The 24,360-nt window shown below is 51.7% G+C and overlaps 1 protein-coding gene across 1 annotated transcript in view; it reads left to right on the top strand.

The window, feature by feature from the left end:
* Positions 1-24,360, top strand: part of LOC147092114 (T-cell differentiation antigen CD6-like) — a 98,940-nt gene that overhangs the window by 64,851 nt on the left and 9,729 nt on the right. The window contains exons 11-14 of the mRNA XM_085975555.1: positions 6,404-6,493; positions 15,563-15,682; positions 19,783-19,902; positions 22,817-22,924. Of these exons, the coding sequence (XP_085831681.1) occupies positions 6,404-6,493; positions 15,563-15,682; positions 19,783-19,902; positions 22,817-22,924 (438 nt within the window). The remainder of the gene's footprint in view (positions 1-6,403; positions 6,494-15,562; positions 15,683-19,782; positions 19,903-22,816; positions 22,925-24,360) is intronic.

Raw genomic sequence — 24,360 nt, forward strand, 5'->3', positions numbered from 1 at the left:
TTCACAGCTTCTGACCAGGTCTTGTGGCTTACCACTGGTGTACTGTCCCAGGTAGTACAACTTATCACTGCTGCTCTCTGTTTTGGAGTCAATGGCTTGTTCAAAGGATCTGATGAAGGGCTTATACTTGAGTGGGTCGCCTTGGAACACTGGTATGTCTCTTTGAGGGAGTCGAAACAGATTCTGTTGTTTTACAAGCATCTCTGTAATTTCGTTCTGACGTTGCATCACTCGGTATAGGCTTCTCCCTGTGTCTTCAGGCCTCTGGTGGTCATCAGCAGGGTCTAGTCTAGACTGTCTGACGTCTGGGGTAGCATCACGTGCTCCTGTTAGTGGAGAGGCCACTCTTCCACGCCGTAATGCCAGGGGATTGCCTTCGGGCTCTGTTGTAACTCTTGAAGGTGCCCTGGATCCAACTCTATGTGACGACGTTGACTGGCAGTGGCTCCCGCCATCCCGTGAGCCTTCATAATCTTCGTACGCACTCAACCTGGCGTCTGAGACCTCGATAGCTGTTTTTATCTCCAGCTGTTCTTTCTTTGCCTGCACCTGGGCCCGTTGGGCCTGCAGTTGGGCCTCTTGGACCTGCAGTTGGGCCTCTTCCCGTTCAAGAGCTTGCTTCTCCGCTAAAGATGCTGCGCGCGCCATCAACGCCACCCGTTCGGCCTCCGCTCTCATGCGTCGCGACGAGCTTGTGGTAGAAGCGACTGACCTGCGTCCAGAAACAGAGCTACCTTCTTTTCGATTTTTGCTCGGTCTGGCGGAAGTCTCTGAAATGCTATCGTCTGGTCCGACTTCATCGTCAACTTTATCTTTCTCTGCTGTATCAGCGTCTTGACGAATCTTTAACATCCACTGTTCCGTGGCCTTGATATAGTCCTTAATGCTGGTTGATTTAAGATCAAACCAGTTGTGCTGATCAGCGTTTCCCTCTTCTTCAGGCAGAAGTGCTAATACATCTTCATTGAGTACATTAAATTCTTCATGCAGCTTGGAGAAATCGTAATACATCATGTCTTCAGCTTTCTTAATATTAGCATTATCTTCCATGAGACGATCGATTATCTTCATTTTTCCAGTTATCTGAGCTAATTTAGCCTTCCTTGCACCTATGCTTCTATGTAACTTCTCTTCCATTGCCTTTGGGGTGAGCTTTATTTCCCTCTTTTGGCCAGCAATCTTTCTGGCTGATGGAAGCTCCTGGCTCCGTAAGGCCTCGGCCATTTTACCTGCAGCTCTTATTTAGCTTCTCAATAGAATGAACAAAGCAAGTAGCAGTCACTGTACCTTCGCTTTCTTATATTGTCGTCTGGCTCCGTGACCATTCGGGTATACGTTCGCCGACGATTCCGTCCCTTCCTTCTTTAGGGAGCAAGTTTTTGACTAATGTAGTGGCGCTTCTTAGTTTCCAAACAGGCAGCCACTGAGCTGTGGGTTTTTTTAACAACGAGTAGACGCGTGTCGAAATAAAACGTTCCCAAACGTAGCTTTGTCTTTTAAACAGTTTACTATAACACTTAACAAACGGAATTACAAAGCAAACACGTATAAACGAACACGGTCAAAAACTGTACTGCTCCAAACCTCACAGCTTCTGCCTCCTTCAACCACGTGCAGTTTAAACTGTAAAATGGCTGCACCCATGTGTGGCTTAGGGACTGTTCCATTGTGGCAAGAATGAAGGGGGTGTCTCGGACTATACTACTGGAGCAAGAACATAGGGGGTTTCTTAATACAATAAGTCGGTCAGGTAAATTAACTGTATTATGCCATTTAACCACTATTTTAAAGTATTTTCTTAAGCTTTTATGGCTCTTACAAGGAGGCTTTGAGGGTGTCCTTGAAGCGTTTCCTCTGCCCACCTGGGGCTCTCTTGCCATGTCAGAGTTCCGAGTAGAGCACTTGTTTTGGGAGTCTTGTATCGGGCATGCGGACGATGTGACCCGTCCATCGGAGCTGATCGAGCGTGGTCAAAGCTTCGATGCTGGGGATGTTGGCCTGAGCGAGAACACTGACGTTGGTGCGCCTATCCTGCCAATGAATTTGCAGGATCTTGCGGAGACAGCGTTGGTGGCACCTCTCCAGCGCATTGAGGTGCCTGCTGTACATGGTCCATGTCTCTGAGGCATACAGGAGGGCGGGTATCACTGCTGCTCTGTAGACCATGAGCTTGGTGCCAGGTTTGAGGTCCTGGTCTTCAAACACCCTCTTCCTCAAACGACCGAAGGCTGCACTGGCACACTGAAGGCGGTGTTGGACTTGTTGACAGTAGGCTCCCGAGGCATGGAAAGTGGTCCACGTTGTCCAAGGCCTCGTCGTGGAATTTGATAATCGGGGGGCAGTACTGTGTGGCGGGGGCAGGTTGGTAGAGGACCTCAGTTGTACAGAGCCTTGGTCAGACCCCATCTGGAGCACTGCATTCAGTTGCGGACACCTCACCTCAGGAAGGCCTTGGAAGCAGTGTTCCCTGTCATTGTCTTTTGAGCTGCTCGGCCCATTCAAAATTCCACGCACGCGCGATTATATTCAATGTAAAAGCCGGCTCACCAGCTATGGAGGACCCCTACATCGCTGTGTGGCCGCGCAGCTTAAAGGAAAACTTGCATTTATATAGCGCCTTTCATGACCACCGGACGTCTCAAAGTGCTTTACAGCCAATGGAGTTCTTTTTTGAAGTGTGGTCACTGTCGCAACGTGGCAGCCAATATGTGCACAGCAAGCACCCACAAACAGCAATGAGATAGTGACCAGATAATCTGTTTTTGTTATGTTGATTGAGGGATGAATATTGGCCACAGGACGCCGGGTAGAACTCCCCTGCTCTTCTTCGAAATAGTGGCCGTGGGATCTTTTACATCCACCTGAGCGGGCAGACGGGGCCTCGGTTTAATGTCTCATCCAAAACACGGCACGTCCGATGGTGCGGCGCTCCCTCAGTACTGCCCCTCCGATGGTGCGGCGCTCCCTCAGTACTGCCCCTCCGATGGTGCGGCGCTCCCTCAGTACTGCCCCTCCGACAGTGCAGCTCTCCCTCAGTTCTGCCCCTCCGACAGTGCAGCACTCCCTCAGTACTGCCCCTCCGACAGTGCAGCACTCCCTCAGTACTGCCCCTCCAACAGTGCAGCACTGACCCCTCCGACAGTGCAGCTCTCCCTCAGTTCTGCCCCTCCGACAGTGCAGCACTCCCTCAGTATTGCCCCACCGACAGTGCAGCGCTCCCTCAGTATTGCCCCACCGACAGTGCAGCGCTCCCTCAGTATTGCCCCACCGACAGTGCAGCACTCCCTCAGTATTGCCCCTCCGACAGTGCAGCGCTCCCTCAGTACTGCCCCTCCGACAGTGCAGCGCTCCCTCAGTACTGCACTGGAGTGTCAGCCTAGCTTTACGTGCTCAAGTTGCTGGAGTGGGACTTGAACCCACAACCTTCGGACTCAGAGGCGAGTGGGCGGCCCACTGAGCCACAGCTGACACATTGTTTGGAGGGGGTGCATCGCAGATTCACCAGAATGACACCAGGGGGGTAAAATGGTTAGGTTAGGAGGACAGGTTGGCATAGAGTAGGATTCGATAGGGTCGATAGGGAGAGGCTGGGATTGTTTTCTTTGGAACAGAGGAGTCTGAGAGCAGACCTAATTCCCCTCTATAATATTATGAGGGGCCCAGATCGAGTGGATAGGAAGGACCTATATCCCTTAGGAGAGAGATCAGTAACCAGGGGGCACAAATTGAAAGTAATTGGGGGAAGGATTAGAGGGGAGTTGAGGAGAAATCTCTTCACCCAGAGGGTGGTGGGGGGGGGGGTCTGGAACTCACTGCCTGAAAGGGTGGGAGAGGCAGAAACCCTCATCACATTTAAAAAGTACTTGGATATGCACTTGAAGTGCCGTAACCTACAGGGCTACGGACCAAGAGCTGGACAGTGGGATTAGGCTGGATCGCTCTTCGTCGGCCAGCACGGACACGATGGGCCGAATGGCCTCCTTCTGTGCCATAAATTCCTATGATTCTATGAAAACTATTTCCTTTGATGGGGGAGTTCAGAACAAGGGGGGGCAAAACCTTAAAATTAGAGCCAGGAGGGATATCAGCAAGCACTTCTTCACACAAAGGGTAGTGGAAATCTGGTATTCTCTCCCACAGCAGGCTGTAGATGCTGGGGAACAATTGAAAATTTCAAGACAGATCAATAGATCTTTGTTGGGTAAGGGTATTGGCGGATATGCAGCAAAGGCAGGTAAATGGAGTCCAGGTACAGATCATCCATGATCGAACTGAATGATGCAGCAGGCTTGAGGGGCAACATGGCCTCCTCGTGTCCGTAATGTCGCAATGTTACAACTCTATCATGGACTCTACCCACCCATTTAATCTCCTCCCACAGCCCATGTACACTCCACCCTATCATGGACTCTACCCACCCATTTAATCTCCTCCCACAGCCCATGGACACTCCACCCTATCATGGACTCTACCCACCCATTTAATCTCCTCCCACAGCCCATGTACGCTCTCCCCTCTGATGGACTCTACCCACCCATTTAATCTCCTCCCACAGCCCATGTACACTCCACCCTATCATGGACTCTACCCACCCATTTAATCTCCTCCCACAGCCCATGTACGCTCTCCCCTCTGATGGACTCTACCCACCCATTTAACCTCCTCCCACAGCCCATGTACACTCCACCCTATCATGGACTCTACCCACCCATTTAATCTCCTCCCACAGCCCATGTACACTCTCCCCTCTGATGGACTCTACCCACCCATTTAATCTCCTCCCACAGCCCATGGACACTCCACCCTATCATGGACTCTACCCACCCATTTAATCTCCTCCCACAGCCCATGTACACTCTCCCCTATCATGGACTCTACCCACCCATTTAATCTCCTCCCACAGCCCATGTACACTCCACCCTATCATGAACTCTACCCACCCATTTAACCTCCTCCCACAGCCCATGTACACTCTCCCCTATCATGGACTCTACCCACCCATTTAATCTCCTCCCACAGCCCATGGACACTCTCCCCTCTGATTGACTCTACCCACCCATTTAATCTCCTCCCACAGCCCATGTACACTCTCCCCTATCATGGACTCTACCCACCCATTTAATCTCCTCCCACAGCCCGTGTACACTCTCCCCTCTGATGGACTCTACCCACCCATTTAATCTCCTCCCACAGCCCATGGACACTCCACCCTATCATGGACTCTACCCACCCATTTAATCTCCTCCCACAGCCCATGGACACTCCACCCTATCATGGACTCTACCCACCCATTTAATCTCCTCCCACAGCCCATGTACACTCTCCCCTATCATGGACTCTACCCACCCATTTAATCTCCTCCCACAGCCCATGTACACTCCCCCCTATCATGGACTCTACCCACCCATTTAACCTCCTCCCACAGCCCATGTACACTCTCCCCTCTGATGGACTCTACCCACCCATTTAATCTCCTCCCACAGCCCATGTACACTCCACCCTATCATGGACTCTACCCACCCATTTAATCTCCTCCCACAGCCCGAGTACACTCCACTCTATCATGGACTCTACCCACCCATTTAACCTCCTCCCACAGCCCATGTACACTCTCCCCTATCATGGACTCTACCCACCCATTTAATCTCCTCCCACAGCCCATGTACACTCCACCCTATCATGAACTCTACCCACCCATTTAACCTCCTCCCACAGCCCATGTACACTCTCCCCTATCATGGACTCTACCCACCCATTTAATCTCCTCCCACAGCCCATGGACACTCTCCCCTCTGATGGACTCTACCCACCCATTTAATCTCCTCCCACAGCCCATGTACACTCTCCCCTATCATGGACTCTACCCACCCATTTAATCTCCTCCCACAGCCCGAGTACACTCCACCCTATCATGAACTCTACCCACCCATTTAATCTCCTCCCACAGCCCGTGTACACTCTCCCCTCTGATGGACTCTACCCACCCATTTAATCTCCTCCCACAGCCCATGGACACTCCACCCTATCATGGACTCTACCCACCCATTTAATCTCCTCCCACAGCCCATGGACACCCCACCCTATCATGGACTCTACCCACCCATTTAATCTCCTCCCACAGCCCATGTATACTCCACCCTATCATGGACTCTACCCACCCATTTAATCTCCTCCCACAGCCCATGTATACTCCACCCTATCATGGACTCTACCCACCCATTTAATCTCCTCCCACAGCCCATGTACACTCTCCCCTCTGATGGACTCTACCCACCCATTTAATCTCCTCCCACATTGGCTGTAAAGCGCTTTGGGATGTCCTAATGGTGTGAACAGCACTATAGAAATGCAAGTTCTCTGTTTCTGTCCTTCATGTCTTTTATTATCTGTTGTTTACATCCAGATTCTTTCCGTAACCAACCCGAAAGGAGGACTCCCCCCAGCAACGCCCCAGCGACATTCCCAGCGGGTCAGATGGCCTCAAACGATAAAGGTAGGCTTGAGGACAGTGTGGAGGCCTCTTTCGCTCCGAGCTCTCTCCTGGGTTCCCCTGGATCTGCTGTGTTCCCCTGGGACAATGTTCAGGCTAAAAGGGGCGGGAACTGCAAAGGTCAGGCAGAAAGGGGCGGAGACTGCAAAGGTCAGGCTATAAGGGGCGGGGACTGCAAAGGTCAGGCTATAAGGGGCGGGGACTGCAAAGGACAGGCAGATAGGCGCGGAGATTGCAGAGGTCAGGCAGATAGGGGCGGAAACTGCAAAGATCAGGCAGATAGGGGCGGAGACTGCAAAGGTCCCGCTATAAGGGACGGGGACTGCAAAGGTCATGCAGAAAGGGGCGGAGACTGCAAAGGTCAGGCTATAAGGGGTGGAGACTGCAAAGGTCAGGCTATAAGGGGCGGGGACTGCAAAGGTCAGGCTATAAGGGGCGGGGACTGCAAAGGTCAGGCTATAAGGGGCGGGGACTGCAAAGGACAGGCAGATAGGCGCGGAGATTGCAGAGGTCAGGCAGATAGGGGCGGAAACTGCAAAGATCAGGCAGATAGGGGCGGAGACTGCAAAGGTCCCGCTATAAGGGACGGGGACTGCAAAGGTCATGCAGAAAGGGGCGGAGACTGCAAAGGTCAGGCTATAAGGGGTGGAGACTGCAAAGGTCATGCAGAAAAGGGTGGAGACTGCAAAGGTCAGGCTATAAGGGGCGGAGACTGCAAAGGTCATGCAGAAAGGGGCGGAGACTGCAAAGGTCAGGCACAAAGGGGCGGGAACTGCAAAGGCCAGACACAAAGTGGCGGGGACTGCAAAGGTCAGGCTATAAGGGGCAGAGACTGCAAAGGTCAGGCAATAAGGGGCGGAGACTAGAGGTCAGACTATAAGGGGCAGAGACTGCAAAGGTCAAGCTATAAGGGGCAGAGACTGCAAAGGTCAGGCTATAAGTGGCGGGGACTGCAAAGGTCAGGCTATAAGGGGCGGAGACTGCAGAGGTCAGACTATAAGGGGCAGAGACTGCAAAGGTCAGGCTATAAGGGGCGGAGACTGCAAAGGTCAGGCTATAAGGGGTGGAGACTGCAAAGGTCAGGCTATAAGGGGCGGAGACTGCAAAGGTCAGGCTATAAGGGGCGGAGACTGTAGAGGTCTGGCTATAAGGGGCGGAGGCTGTAGAGGTCAGGCTATAAGGGGCGGAGACTGTAGAGGTCTGGCTATAAGGGGCGGAGGCTGTAGAGGTCAGGCTATAAGGGGCGGAGACTGTAGAGGTTTGGCTATAAGGGGCGGAGACTGCAAAGGTCAGGCTATAAGGGGCGGAGGCTGTAGAGGTCAGGCTATAAGGGGCGGAGACTGCAAAGGTCAGGCGATAAGGGGCGGGGACTGCAAAGGTCAGGCTATAAGGGGCGGAGACTGTAGAGGTCTGGCTATAAGGGGCGGAGACTGCAAAGGTCAGGCTATAAGGGGCGGAGACTGCAAAGGTCAGGTTATAAGGGGCGGAGACTAGAGGTCTGGCTATAAGGGGCGGAGACTGTAGAGGTCTGGCTATAAGGGGCGGAGACTGTAGAGGTCTGGCTATAAGGGGCGGAGACTGTAGAGGGCTGGCTATAAGGGGCGGAGACTGTAGAGGTCAGGCTATAAGGGGCGGAGACTGTAGAGGTCTGGCTATAAGGGGCGGAGACTGTAGAGGTCTGGCTATAAGGGGCGGAGACTGTCGAGGTCAGGCTATAAGGGGCGGAGACTGTAGAGGACTGGCTATAAGGGGCGGAGACTGTAGAGGTCTGGCTATAAGGGGCGGAGACTGTAGAGGTCAGGTTATAAGGGGCGGAGACTGTAGAGGTCTGGCTATAAGGGGCGGAGACTGTAGAGGTCTGGCTATAAAGGGTGGACACTACAAAGATCAGGAAAAATATGATGGAGTCCACTAAGGTCATGCAAAAAGGGGCAAGGCCCGGATCACCGGTACTGTAATGTTACCCTGGGATTTCTGGGACGAAGCGATTTAAAAATTCTCAGTGTCATGTTCAAATCCCTCCATGGCCTCACCCACCCCCTCCCTATCTCTGTAACCTCGTCCAGCCCTACAGCCCTCCCAGATCTCTGCTCTCCTCCAATTCTGGCCTCTTGGACATCCCACTAATTTCCATCGCTCCACCATTGGCGGCCGTGCCTTCAGCTGCCTGGGCCCTAAGCTCTGGAATTCCCTCCCTAAACCTCTCTGCCTCTCTCTCTCTCTCTCCTCCTTTAAGATGCTCCTTAAAGCTTACCTCCTTGACCAAGCTTTTGTTCACCTGCCCTAATATCTCCTTATGGTGGAACGATGACCCTGGGATTTGTTTTGCACGTCCAGGAGATTACGTGGCTGCGGGAGGGTAGGGGTGGTGAAGTAGAGTTCAGTCATGATAGGTTTTAAGGACAAAGGAACTTAATTCCAGAGGTGAGGTGAGAGTGACTGCCCCTTGACATCGAGAGAGCATTAGACCGAGTGGGGCATCAAGGAGCCCGAGTAAAACTCAAGTCAATGGGAATCGGGAATCAGGGGGAAACTCTCCACTGGCTGGAGTCACACCCAGCACAAAGGAAGATGGTTGTGGTGGTTGAAGGTCAATCATCTCAGCTCCAGGACATCACTGCAGGAGTTCCTCAGTGCAGTGTCCTAGGCCCAACCATCTTCAGCTGCTTCATCAATGAACTTCCCTCCAACATAAGGTCAGAAATGGGGATGTTCGCTGATGACTGCACAGTGTTCAGCGCCATTCACAACTCCTCAGATAATGAAGCAGTCCATGTCCGCATGCAACAAGACCTGGACAACGTTCAGGCTTGGGCTGATAAGTGGCAGGTTATATTCGCGCCACAGAAGTGTCGGGCAATGACTATCTCCAACAAATGAGAGTCTAACCACCTCCCCTTGACATTCAATGGTATTACCATCGCCCAATTCCCCACCATCAACATCCTGGGGTTCACCATTGATCAGAAACATAACTGGACCAGCCACAAATACTGTGGCAACAAGAGCAGGTCAGAGGCCAGGTGTTCTGCGGCGAGTGTCTCACCTCCTGACTCCCCAAAGCCTTTCCACCATCTACAAGGCACAAGCCAGGAGTGTGATGGAATACTCTCCACTTGCCTGGATGAGTGCAGCTCCAACAACACTCGAGAAGCTCAACACCATCCAGAACAAAGCAGCCTGCTTGATTGGCACCCCATCCACCACCTTAAACATTCACTCCCTCCACCACCGGCGTACCGTGGCTGCAGTGTGTACCATCTACAAGATGCACTGCAGCAACTCGCCAAGGCTCCTTCGGCAGCACCTCCCAAACCCTTGCGCCTCGAAGGACAAGGGCAGCAGGCGCATGGGAACATCACCACCTCCAAGTTCCCCTCCAAATCACACACCATCCTGACTTCGAAGTATATCGCCGATCCTTCATCGTCGCTGGGTCAAAATCCTGGAACTCCCTCCCTAACAGCACAGTGGGAGTACCTTCACCACACGGACTGCAGCAGTTCAAGAAGGAGGCTCACCACCACCTTCTCAAGCGGCAATTAGGGATGGGCAATAAATGCTGGCGTTGCCAGCGACGCCCAGATCCCATAAATTAATTTTTTTTGAATCTTAAAGGAGGAGAGAGAGAGTTAGAGAGGTGGCGAGGTTTAGGGAGGGAATTCCAGAGCTTAGGACCCAGGCAGCTGAAGGCACGGCCACCAATGGTGGAGCAATGGAAATCACAGGATGAGCAAGAGGCCAGAATTGGAGCAGCGCTGAGATCTCGGAGTGTCCTGGCACAGTGGGGGTTATGGGTGAAACAGGGCTCGGTTTACGTGAATGCAAATTCTGTCACTGATTTTTAAAAATGAGGGTGGGAGGAGGCGCGTGTGGAGCATAAACATTGGGATAGACCAACTGGGCCGAATGGCCTGTTCCTGTGTCGGGGGTTCTACGTCATTCTAGGGGATGGCGTCGTGAACCTCGAACCCCTCTTTCCGATGGCCGTTTTGATCTTCTCTCTCAGGCCACGAGCTCGGCTAACCCTTTCCTCACTGCTGTTTGTAGTGTACATTAATGATTTAGATATGAACGTACTGTAGGAGGTATGATCAGGAAGTTCGCCCATGACACGCACATTGGTGGAGTGGTAAATAGTGAGGAGGGAAGCCTCAGGCTACAGGAGGATATGGACGGTTTGGTCAGACGGGCAGAACAGTGGCAAATGGAATTTAACCCTGAAAAGTGTGAGGTGATTGGGAGGAGTAACAAGGAAAGGGAATACACAATGGCCCAGAAATTCGGGTCGGATCTTCCCGCGGCTGCAAGCCTCCGACCTGCGCTTACCTAGCACGCCGGCCGTTGAGCTGTGGACCCCCGTGGAATTCCGATCCTGGGCCTGCTCCAACTGCCGGCGCGCAGTGCTTGCGTATCCCAGGGGCGCAGCTAGTTCGATGCGTCCCCTGGGATCACGTGGGCCATGGGGAGCCAATTGGAGCAGGGAATGCCCATTCATAAGTTTGATAGGAAGAGCTGTCAAAACTTAGAAATACTACGGGCCCCAAAACATCACTAAATCTTCAAATAAATTTTTTTTAAATCACATTTTTTGAATAAACTATAAATTACATGAAATAACTATTTTAAACAATAATTTACATTTTTGAAAAAAATAATTTTATTTTCTAACAGGGCTAAAAATAAACTTACCTTTCTTTAAAGTATTTAAAAATAATAAACCTGTGGAAAAAATGTTTTAATTTTAATTAATTCACCACTTACCTTGTAAAAAGCAGGCTTTACGCCTGCTTTTTAAATGTGTAAATTCTGGAGACTTACCCTCCCGGGAAAACCTGCAAAAACAATGTAAGTTCCATGCGCACGCGCTGCCTCTCCGGCGCACGCGTTCCACCTCTGAACACCTTCTTTCACGGAAACGGAAGTGCCGGTTTCCCGCGCATGCGCAGTGCATGCAGGAAACCGGCACTTCCACGGGTGAGTACCCCGTGCGTACTCACCCGTGCAGACCCGAAGCTCTGGGCCAATGAATGGTAGGACCCTAAGAAGATCAGAGGATCAGAGGGACCTTGGTGGACATGTACATAGATCCCTGAAGGCAGCAGGACAGGTAGATAAGGTGGTTAAGAAGGCATATGGGATACTTGCCTTCATTAGCCGAGGCATAGAATACAAGAGCAGGGAGGTTATGATGCAGCTGTGCAAAACAATAGTTAGCCCACAGCTGGAATACTGTGTTCTTCTTAGGCAGTCCCTCAGAACCGAGGATGACTTGCTTCCACATTAAAAATGAGTTTGCAGGTGGCTGATGAGTCCAATGCAGGACCTACAGTCTCTGTCACAGGTGGGGCAGACGGTGGTTGAAGGGGCGGGTGGGTGGGGTGCTTGGGTTGACGTGCGCTCCTTGTGCTGCCTGCGCTTGGCTTCCACTCACTCCCAGCGAAGAGACTCAAGGTGTTTGGCGCCTTCCCGGATGCTTCTCCTCCACTTTGTGCGGTCTTGGGCCAGGGATTCCCAGGTGTCGGTGGGGATGTAACACCTTTTCAAGGAGGCATTGAGGGTGTCCTTGAAGCGTTTCCTCTGCCCACCTGGGGCTCTTTTGCCATGTTGGAGCTCCGAGTGGAGCGCTTGTTTTGGGAGTCTTTTATCGGGCATGCGGACGATATGACCCGTCCATCGGAGCTGATTGAATGTGGTCAAACCTTCGATGCGCCTATGCTGCCAATGGATGTGCAGGATCTTGCGTAGGCAGCGTTGGTGATACCTCTCCAGTGCTTTGAGGTGCCTGCTGTACTGTGTGCAGTTCTGCTCATCACACTATAGGAAGGATGTGATTGCATGGAGAGGGTGCAGAGGAGATTCACCAGGATGTTACCTGGGCTGGAGCGCTTCAGCTATGAAGAGAGACTGGACAGGCTGGGGTTGTTTTCCTTAGAGCAGAGAAGGCTGAGGGGGGAATCTGATGAGGTGTACAAAATTATGAGGGGCATAGATAGGGTAGATAGGAAGGAACTTGAACCCTTAGTAGAGGGGTCAATAACCAGGGGGCATAGTTTCAAGGTAAGGGGCAGGAGGTTTAGAGGGGATTTGAGGAAAAACATTTTCACCCAGAGGGTGGTTGGAATCTGGAACTCACTGCCTGAAAGGGTGGTAGAGGCAGGTTACAGAGGGGTTGTAGGGGGTTATAGAGATAGGGAGTGTTGTTGGGGCTGGAGGAGGTTACAGAGGGTTGTAGGGCTGGAGGAGGTTATAGAGATAGGGAGGGTTGTAGGGCTGGAGGAGGTTACAGAGATATGGAGGGTTATAAGGGCTGGAGGAGGTTACAGAGATAGGGAGGGTTGTAGGGCTGGAGGAGGTTACAATGATCGGGAAGGTTATATGGTTGGAGGAGGTTACAGAGATAGGGAGGGTTGTAGGGCTGGAGGAGTTTACAGAGATAGGAAGGGTTGTAGGGCTGGAGGAGTTTACAGAGATAGGAAGGGTTGTAGGGCTGGAGGAGGTTACAGAGATAGGGAGGGTTGTAGGGCTGGAGGAGGTTACAGTGATCGGGAAGGTTATACGGTTGGAGGAGGTCACAGATATAGGGAGGGTTATAGGGCTGGAGGAGGTTACAGAGATAGGGAGGGTTATAGGGCTGGAGGAGGTTACAGAGATAGAGAGGGTTGTAGGGCTGGAGGAGGTTACAGAGATAGGGATGGTTGTAGGGGCTGGAGCATGTTACAGAGATCGGGAGGGTTGTAGGGGCTGGAGGACGTTACAGCGATAGATAGGTTTGTAGGGGCTGGATGTGGTTACAGAGATAGGGAGGGTTGTAGGGCTGGTGGAGGTGACAGAGATAAGAAAGGTTGTAGAGCTGGAGTAGGTTACAGAGATCGGGAGGTTTGTGGGGGCTGGAGGAGGTTACAGAGATAGGGAGGGTTGTAGGGCTGGAGGAGGTTACAGAGATAGGGAGGGTTGTAGGGGCTGGAGGAGGTTACAGAGATAGGGATGGTTGTAGGGCTGGAGGAGGTTACAGAGATAGGAAGGGTTGTAGGGGCTGGAGGAGGTTACAGAGATAGGGAGGGTTGTAGGTCTGGAGGAGGTTGCAGAGATAGGGAGGGTTGTAGGTCTGGAGGAGGTTACAGAGATAGGGAGGGTTGTATGGCTGGAGGAGGTTACAGTGATAGGGAGGGTTGTAGGGCTGGAGGAGGTTACAGAGATAGGAAGGGTTGTAGGGGCTGGAGGAGGTTACAGAGATAGGGAGGGTTGTAGGTCTGGAGGAGGTTACAGTGATCGGGAAGGTTATACGGTTGGAGGAGGTTACAGAGATAGGGAGGGTTGCAGGGCTGGAGGAGGTTACAGAGATAGGGAGGGTTGTAGGGCTGGAGGAGGTTACAGAGATAGGGAGGGTTGCAGGGCTGGAGGAGGTTACAGAGGTCGGAAGGGTTGTAGGGCTGGAGGAGGTTACAGAGATAGGGAGGGTTGTAGGGCTGGAGGAGGTTACAGAGATAGGGAGGGTTGTAGGGGCTGGAGGAGGTTACAGAGATCGGGAGGGTTGTAGGGCTGGAGGAGGTTACAGAGATAGGGAGGGTTGCAGGGCTGGAGGAGGTTCCAGAGATAGGGAGGGTTGTAGGGCTGGAGGAGGTTACAGAGATAGGGAGGATTGTAATGACTGGAGGAGGTTACAGAGATAGGGAGTGTTGTAGGGCTGGAGGAGGTTACAGAAATAGGGAGGGTTGTAGGGCTGGAGGTGGTTACAGAGATAGGGAGTGTTGTAGGGCTGGAGGAGGTTACAGAGATAGGGAGGGTTGTAGGGGCTGGAGGTGGTTACAGAGATAGTGAGGGTTGTAGGGGCTGGAGGAGGTTACAGAGATAGGGTGGGTTGTAATGACTGGCGGAGGTTACAGAGATAGGGAGGATTGTAGGGCTGGAGGAGGTTACAGAGATCGGGAGGGTTGTAATGACTGGAGGAGGTCACAGAGATCGGGAGGGTTGTAGGGCTGGAGGAGGTTACAGAGATAGGGAGGGTTGTAGGGCTGGAGGAGGTTACAGAGATAGGGAGGGTTGTAGGGCTGGAGGAGGTCACAGAGATCGGGAGGGTTGTAATGACTGGAGGAGGTCACAGAGATCGGGAGGGTTGTAGGGACTGGCGGAGGTTACAGAGATAGGGAGGAGGTTACAGGAATCCTCACAACATTCAAGAAGCACTGAGATGAGCATTTGAAATGCCACAGCCTACAATGCTATGGACCAAGTGCTGGAAACTGGGATTTGAATAGACAGGGCTTGATGGCCGGCGTGGACACGCAGGGCTGAAGGGCCACTTTCTGTGCTGTATAACTCTATGACTCTATGGGGATAAATTGGGTGGAGCCGCAAACGGGGCGCCAAGCTCGCCTGGGCGCCAGATTTTGCGCTGTGATCGGAGCAGCAGCCATCGCCGGAAATTCAGCTTGAGCGGCACAAGAGGGACACGGGGCGAGGCTCGAGGCGCTCCGCGTCCCTCTTAGGGCGCTGAAACTGAATATCGCAGCGCAACATGCCACAGTACCACACGCTGCGGCACGGCGCGCTGCGGTACTGCAGGCCTTCCTCCCATTCTTAAGGGGGAGGGGCCTGCACCAGCGCGATGAGCGATCGCGAGTGCCGGCAAAAGAGCCCGGCACCGAGGAGAAGTGCCGGGCTCTCGGAAAACAGCCGGCACTGCCGCGGGGGGGAGAACAGGAGGCCGGGGACGGAGGTGCCGGCAGGTGGCCGCCGAAAAAAACGGCCGCCCCGCATCTCCACCTTAATTTGCGCCACTGCCGCCACAGGTAGGCCCCGTGAACCGGGCGCGATTTGCGAGCGGCGCTACAGAGGCGGTCGCTGCCAAATATCGCGATCGGGGCGGTAGCGGGGCGCTGCGCACACCGAGGACATCATTGGTGGCGGCGCAGCGCAACAGGCAAAGGCCGCCATTACCGCCCCAGCTAAACATCGCGGGAGGCGTGGCCAGTGACGCTAAAGCCACTAAGTGCCCTCTTTAGGCGCTAACTGGTGGCGCAGCCCACCGAATTTCTCCCCCATATGACACTCTGCTTCTTCCCACTGCAGGTCGAAGGTCGGATCCACGCTACCAGAGGCAAGAGGACAAGGTCAGCTCTTCCGAGGAGGAGGGGGCCAGGGCCGCCAGCACCAATGGAGGACGCGGGACGTCGAAACCCGGCTCTCACCGTGAGCGCGCTCCCTTCATGAATTAGCAGCGGTTTGGCGGAGGGGAAATCCCTTTCCATTCTTCTCAGACCAAGACACCTCTGATGTTCCTCTCACTCTCCAATCAATGTTACATGTTGCAGCTCATCCAAAACTCTGCTCGCTCCACAATCTAACTCGCAACGAATCCTGTTCGCCCATCACCGCACCACCCCCCTCTGCTCGCCGACTTACATTGGACCCCAGTCCAGCAACGCCCTGGTTTTCAAATCCCTGTTTTCAAATCCCTCCATGGCCTCGTTCCCCTCTCCCTATCTCTGTAACCTCCTCCAGCCCTACAACCCTCCCGATCTCTGTAACCTCCTCCAACCCTACAACCCTCCCTATCTCTGTAACCTCCTCCAGCCACTACAACCCTCCCTATCTCTGTAACCACCTCCAGATCTACATCCCTCCCTATCTCTGTAATCTCCTCCAGCCCTACGACCCTTCCTATCTCTGTAACCTCCTCCAGCCCTACAACCCTCCCTATCTCTAATCTCCTCCAGCCCTACAACCCTCCCTCTCTGTAACCTCCTCCAGCCCCGACAAACCTCCCTATCTCTGTAACCTCCTCCAGCCCCTACAACCTTCCCTATCTCTGTAACCTCCTCCAGCCCCTACAACCCTCCTTATCTCTGTAACCTCCTCCAGCCCCTACAACCCTCCCTATCTCTAACCTCCTCCAGCCCTATGACCCTCCTTATCTCTGTAACCTCCTCCAGCCCCACAACCCTCCCTATCTCTGTAACCTCCTCCAGCCCCTACAAACCTCCCTATCTCTGTAACCCCCTCCAGCCCTACATCCCTCCCTATCTCTAACCTCCTCCAGCCCCTACAACCCTCCCTATCTCTGTAACCTCCTCCAGCCATTCAACCCTCCCTATCTCTGTAACCTCCTCCAGCCCTACAGCCCTCCCTATCTCTAATCTCCTCCAGCCCTCCAACTTTACCTATCTCTGTACCCTCCTCCAGCTCTACAACCCTCCCTATCTCTAACCTCCTCCAGCCCTACATCCCTCCCTATCTCTGTAACCTCCTCCAGCTCTACATCCCTCCCTATCTCTGTAACCTCTACCAGCCCCAAAAAACCTTCCCTATCTCTGTAACCTCCGCTAGCCCCTACAACCCTCCCTATCTCTGTAACCTCCTCCAGCCCAAAACCCTCCCTATCTCTGTCACCTCCTACAACCCCTACAACCCTCCCTGTCTCTGTAACCTCCTCCAGCCCAAAACCCTCCCTATCTCTGTAACCTCCTCCAACCCCTACAACCCTCCCTGTCTCTGTAACCTCCTCCAGCCCTACAGCCCTCTATTTCTAACCTCCATACCTACAACCCTCCCTATCTCTGTGCCCTCCTCCAGCTCTACAACCCTCTATTTCTAACCTCCATACCTACAACCCTCCCTATCTCTGTAACCTCCTCCAGCCCTACAACCCTCCGAGATCTCTGCACTCCTCCAATTCCGGCCTCTTGCGCATCCCGATTTTAATCGCTCCACCATTGGCGGCCGTGCCTTCAGCTGGCTCGGCCCCTAAGCACTGGAATTCCCTCCCTAAACCTCTGTCCCTCTCTCGCCTCCTTTAAGACGCTCCTTAAAACCGACCTCTCTAATCAATCCTTTGTTCACCTGTCCTAATATCTCCTTGTGTGGCTCGGTGTCAAATCTTGTTTGATAATCGTTCCTGTGAAGCGCCTTGGGACGTTTTACCACTTTAAAGGTGCTGTATAAATACAAGTTGTTGTTGTTGCTTTCTCCACCTGCCCCGCCACCTTCAATGATTTGTGCACACATACCCCCAGGTTTCTTGGTTCATGCACCCCCTTTAGAATTGTACCCTTTAGTTTATATTGCCTCTCCTCGTTCTTCCCAACAAAATGTATCACTTCGCACTTTTCTGCGTTAAATGTCATCTGCCACGTGTCCCGCCTATTCCACCAGCCTGTCGATGTCCTCCCGAAGTCTGTCACTCTCCTCCTCACTGTTCACTATACTTCCAAGTTTTGTCTCATCTGCAAATTTTGAAATTGTGCCCCTGTACACCCAAATCCAAGTCATTGGTGTCAAGAAAAGCAGTGGTCCTAGTACCGACCCCTGGGGAACACCACTGTGTACCTTCCTCCAGTCCGAAAAACAACCGTTCACCACTACTCTCTGTTTCCTGTCACTTAGCCAATTCCGTATCCATGCTGCCACTGTCCCTTTTATTCCATGGGCATTAACTTTGCTGGCAAGCCTATTACGTGGCACTTTGTCAAACACCTCTTAGAAGTCCATGTCACAGAATCACAGAAACCCCACAGTGCAGATAGAGGCCATTTCGGCCCATCGAGCCTGCACCGACACATATCCCACCCGATCCCCGTAACCCCTACACCAACACATATCCCACCCTATCCCCGTAACCCCACATATTTTAATCTCCCTAACACTAATGGTTAATTTATCATGGCCAATCAACCTAACCCGCACATCTTTGGACTGTGGGAGGAAACCGGAGCACCCGGAGGAAACCCACGCAAACATGGGGAGAATGTGCAAACTCCACACAGACAGTCACCCGAGGCCGGATTCGAACCCGGGTCCCTGGCGCTGTGAGGCAAGAGTGCTAACCACTATGCCACCGCATTGCCCTCATCAACCCTCTCTGTCACCCCATCAAAAAACTCGATCAAGTTGGTTAAACATGATTTGTTGTTCTATTGTTGACCAATCTTCCTATAGTATTGATGTAAGCCCCCAAAGTGCGGACCAAGTGATATACAAGGTCGACGACACTGGCTTGATGAAAGAAAGACAGACCACTAATTGAAGTCAAAACGGCTTACTCAGGCCTGAGGAGAGCCTTCAGATCACGTCTGAAACGAACTCCAACAAGCTTCTCAAAGTCCACACAGTTATACAGAAATTAAGGCCCTGCCCTAGAGGCGGGGATAAGCTTATTAGCATATACAGAGTTATAGTTAAATTGTAATTATAAAACCGTGACATTCCATCCTTCCAGTCGCTTACAAATCTCACATTTCGTTATCAGTTGGTCCCGATACTCCTTGTGACCCTGGCTCTCATCTTAATTACTTTACAATCATCCTTTTGCTGTGGTCAGATGGTTTGGTCTTTTTAAATGTTTTTCTAAGATAGCAGATCTTTTCAAAGTGGGCAATCCGCAGACACTCTGTCTCTCTCTTGGTCATCTCTACAAGGCAAAAACACTTCAGTTATTCTTAAGTATTTTTTTGAAGAATAGAACTTTGTTGTGTTTTACTCTAAATAGATTCTTCAGTGGATAGTTGTTCTTATGTTCATTAATAAATAGACATTCTTATTATGAACACAGCTAGCTTTTGCTAGTTACTTTATTGAGCACATGTGGACTTGTACAGCATCTGTAGAGGCTTCCATCTTGATTGTTGCCTTGTGGGTAGCCTAGTGCCTCATGGGTAATGTAGTCTTAATATACATACAGCTGGGTAGTGTAGTCTTATACATACAGCTATATACAGCTCTACGGCTCTGCCTAGTGTCCACTATAGAATGACATGTTATTGATCATTACAGTTGTGACTTGCTTGGCTGAACCCATATATCTCTCCCTCTGTCCAAGGGGTTGTTCTGACAGTTTTAATCTCTCAGTATTTGACCCTTAGTCTTGTTTAAACTTATCTGGGTTTATACAATTTTACAGACTTCTATTGTCCAACTCAAGAGCTTGAATTAACCCATTCCCTCCACCTTATGTATTGATGTTGCAAGTGAATCCTGGTTTGTCTTGCCCTGTTATCCAATTTTTAATATCTTACTTCAGTATCTTAAGGTGAGTTGAGAGACTCTGGGATCGACCAGTTTGGATATGGGTTCAATTCCATTCAGAGAGAGAGGGGATGATTGAGAGGGACACAGACTCCCCCAGCTAGACCAGCCCAAGTGAGTGCACAGAAGTCAGAAGGTCCCAGTCAGCAACGCCCCCTAGTCTCCGCGATCGGTACCCACTGAGTGTTTACAGTGAATGTCGGGTAACAGAGAATCACCTGCGAGCAGAATGATCCCGGCTCTCCCGTCAATGATTGCTCTTTTTCCAGGGTGGAGGAGGCATCCATTGCACAGGAAATCAACAGAGAGCTCGAGCACGTCTTCTTGTGAGTGGTACGAGAACACCAGCGATATCCCAACTCAAACGCAGATGGCGACACACCTACTGGGTAAGGGAGACACAAAGAGTTGCACCTCCTGGGAAAGGAAGACACAGAGAGTCACACCTACGTGACACTGTGAGGGAGCTGGATTATCATCAGTAGAGATACAGTCAGTAACACAGGGTGCTGGGGGAGAGGGGTTACTGAGTGACAGTGCGAGGGAGCTGGATTAACATCAGTAGAGATACAGTCAGTGACACAGGGCGCTGGGGGAGAGGGATTACTGAGTGACAGTGCGAGGGAGCTGGATTAACATCAGTAGAGATACAGTCAGTAACACAGGGTGCTGGGGGTTACTGAGTGACTGTGAGGGAGCTGGATTAACATCAGTAGAGATACAGCCAGTGACACAGGGTGCTGGGGGAGAGGGGTTACTGAGTGACAGTGCGAGGGAGCTGGATTAACATCAGTAGAGATACAGTCAGTAACACAGGGTGCTGGGGGTTACTGAGTGACTGTGAGGGAGCTGGATTAACATCAGTAGAGATACAGTCAGTAACAGGGGGCGCTGAGGGAGAGGAGTTACTGAGTGACAGTGTGAGGGAGCTGGATTAATATTAGTAGAGATACAGTCAGTAACACAGGGTGCTGGGGGAGAGGGGTTACTGAGTGACAGTGCGAGGGAGCTGGATTAACATCAGTAACGATACAGTCAGTAACAGGGGGCGCTGGGGGAGAGGGGTTACTGAGTGACAGTGCGAGGGAGCTGGATTAACATCAGTAGAGATACAGTCAGTAACACAGGGTGCTGGGGGTTACTGAGTGACCGTGAGGGAGCTGGATTAACATCAGTAGAGATACAGTCAGTAACAGGGGGTGCTGAGGGAGAGGAGTTACTGAGTGACAGTGTGAGGGAGCTGGATTAATATTAGTAGAGATACAGTCAGTAACACAGGGTGCTGGGGGAGAGGGGTCACTGAGTGACAGTGTGAGGGAGCTGGATTAATATTAGTAGAGATACAGTCAGTAACAAAGGGCGCTGGGGGAGTGGGGTTACGGAGCGACAGTGTGAGGGAGCCGAAATAACATCAGTAGAGATACAGTCAGTAACACAGGGTGCTGGGGGAGAGGGGTTACTGAGTAACTGTGAGGGAGCTGAATTAACATCAGTAGAGATACAGTCAGTAACACAGGGCGCTGGGGGAGGGGTTACTGAGTGACAGTGTGAGGGAGCTGAATTAACATCAGTAGAGATACAGTCAGTAACACAGGGTGCTGGGGGAGAGGGGTTACTGAGTGACAGTGTGAGGGGCTGGATTAACATCAGTAGAGATATAGTCAGTAACACAGGGCGTTGGGGGAGGGGTTACTGAGTGACAGTGCGAGGGAGCTGGATTATCAGTAGAGATCCAGCCAGTAACACAGGGTGCTGGGGAAAGAGGGGTTACTGGGTGACAGTGTGAGGGAGCTGGATTAACATCAGTAGCGATACAGTCAGTAACAGGGGGTGCTGGGGGAGAGGAGTTACTGAGTGACAGTGTGAGGGAGCTGGAATAACATCAGTAACGATACAGTCAGTAACAGGGGGCGCTGGGGGAGAGGGGTTACTGAGTGACAGTGTGAGGGAGCTGGATTATCATCCGTAGAGATACAGTCAGTAACACAGGGTGCTGGGGGAGAGGGGTTACTGAGTGACAGTGTGAGGGGCTGGATTAACATCAGTAGAGATATAGTCAGTAACACAGGGCGTTGGGGGAGGGGTTACTGAGTGACAGTGCGAGGGAGCTGGATTAACAGTAGAGATCCAGCCAGTCCAATGATGTGCGGGTTAGGTTGATTGGCTATGATAAATTGACCCTTAATGTTAGGGGGATTAAATACGTGGGGTTACGGGGATAGGGTGGGATATGTGTTGGTGTAGGGGTTACGGTAATCGGGTGGGATATGTGTCGGTGCAGGCTCGATGGGCCGAAATGGCCTCTATCTGCACTGTGGGGTTTCTGTGATCCTGTGATTCTGTAACACAGGGTGCTGGGGAAAGAGGGGTTACTGGGTGACAGTGTGAGGGAGCTGGATTAACATCAGTAACGATACAGTCAGTAACAGGGGGCGCTGGGGGAGAGGGGTTACTGAGTGACAGTGTGAGGGAGCTGGATTATCATCCGTAGAGATACAGTCAGTAACACAGGGTGCTGGGGGAGAGGGGTTACTGAGTGACAGTGTGAGGGAGCTGGATTATCATCCGTAGAGATACAGTCAGTAACACAGGGTGCTGGGGGAGAGGGGTTACTGTGTGACAGTGTGAGGGAGCTGGATTATCATCCGTAGAGATACAGTCAGTAACACAGGGTGCTGGGGGAGAGGGGTTACTGTGTGAAAGTGTGTGGGAGCTGGATTAACATCAGTAGAGATACAGTCAGTGACACAGGGCGCTGGGGGAGGGGTTCCTGAGTGACAGTGTGAGGGAGCTGGATTATCATCCGTAGAGATACAGTCAGTAACACAGGGTGCTGGGGGAGAGGGGTTACTGAGTGACAGTGTGAGGGAGCTGGATTATCATCCGTAGAGATACAGTCAGTAACACAGGGTGCTGGGGGAGAGGGGTTACTGTGTGACAGTGTGAGGGAGCTGGATTATCATCCGTAGAGATACAGTCAGTAACACAGGGTGCTGGGGGAGAGGGGTTACTGTGTGAAAGTGTGTGGGAGCTGGATTAACATCAGTAGAGATACAGTCAGTGACACAGGGTGCTGGGGGAGAGGGGTTACTGAGTGACAGTGTGTGGGAGCTGGATTATCATCCGTAGAGATACAGTCAGTGACACAGGGCGCTGGGGGAGAGGGGTTACTGAGTGCCAGTGTGAGGGAGCTGGATTATCATCCGTAGAGATACAGTCAGTGATACAGAGCGCTGCGCGAGAGGAATAGATTTCAGTCATGCTACTGAACCTAAGGCTCTTTCACAACTCTTTCTTTTTCAGCTATTCCGCAACAGAATGTATTACAGAGCTCAGCAAGTACACTGCCGATAGATGAATATGAGAATGTGGAGGACGACGATCAGAACAATATACAGCCAGCAATACCAGGTACAGAGATAGGGCGCGGGAATGGTGAGAGTGAGTCACACAGAACATACCACAACACTCCAGAAAAAAAAATCCTAAAAACTGAAAATGCTGGAAATACTCAGCAGGTCAGGCAGCGTCTGTGGGGAGAGAAAGAGAGTTAACGTTTCAGGTCGATGAGCTTTCGTCAGAACTGGAAAACGTTAGAGATGTGACCGGTTTTAAGCAAGTACAGAGGCAGGGACAGCGGGGAGGGGTGGAAGGAACAGAAGGGAAGGTCTGTGATAGGGCGCAAGGACGGAGAGATTAAATGACAAAAGGGATGATGGTGTGAGTAAAAGGGGGATGGGAATGGGGCAAGTGAAGAAACAAAAGATGGGTCTAGAGGAGCTGTAAATGGGAACAGCAGAATCATCAACAGCTGCCATCTGAAAAAGTGGGGGCAAAGGTTATGGTCTGAAATTGTTGAACTCGATGTTTAGTCCGGCAGCCTGTAAAGTGCCTAATTGAAAGATGAGGTGCTGTTCCTCGAGCTTACGCTGAGCTTCAGTGGAACAGTGCAAGAGGCTGAGGACGGAGAGGTCGGAGTGGGAGTGAAGCGGTGAATTAAAGTGACAGGCGACCGGAAGCTCAGGGTCGCGCTTACGGACTGAACTGTGCCGTCTGTTTAATATTACACTCCACAGACCATCTTACAATCTGCGCTGTCATGGATTACTGCGTACAATTCTGGTCGCCGTATTATGAAAAAGGATATCGAGGCACCGGAGTGGGCGCAAAACAGATTTACAAGGATGATACCAGAAACGCGAGGGTGTTCCTATCAGGAAAGGATGAACAGGCTGGGTCTCAAAGGTTGAGGGGTAAAAAGAGAAAATGCTGGGACTACTCGGCAGGTCAGGCAGCATCTGTGGAGAGAGAAAGAGAGTTAACGTTTCAGGTCGATGGCCATTCGTCAGAACTGGAAAAAGTTGGAGATGGAACAGGTTTATAAACAAGTGTGGGGGCAGGGAAAGGGGGGAGGGGAAGAAAGAACAAAAGGGAAAGTCTGTGATAGGATGGATGGCAGGAGAGATTAGGAGACAAAAGGAATGATGGTGCCAGGCAACAGGTTGAGGGGTGACCTAATAGAGGTCTTTGAAATTATGAAAGGTTTTGATAGAGTGGACACAGAGAGAGTGTTTCCACTTGTGGGGAAGAGCAAAACTAGAGGCCTGTGGCGGAGCCACTAAAGGACTCAGATCATTTGTATATAATTCCCTTTAACAACGTGTTAGCTACAGCCTGAGTCTGTATCTTTATTTGTACTGTTTACTTGTATAGAGCGTGATTGCTTTAACAGCGCGGGTAAACGCGATGACGTCACGCCGTACATCACGTGATTCCCCCGCTGGCGGGAAGAATGTGATGATGTCATGACGTCAACCACGGGACCGCCCTAGCAGTCCTCGTGGAGC

The sequence above is a fragment of the Somniosus microcephalus genome, unplaced genomic scaffold, assembly GCF_052327205.1.
Source record: "Somniosus microcephalus isolate GS21.2 unplaced genomic scaffold, FLI_Smic_1.0 unresolved_chr2, whole genome shotgun sequence".
NCBI lineage: Eukaryota > Metazoa > Chordata > Chondrichthyes > Squaliformes > Somniosidae > Somniosus > Somniosus microcephalus.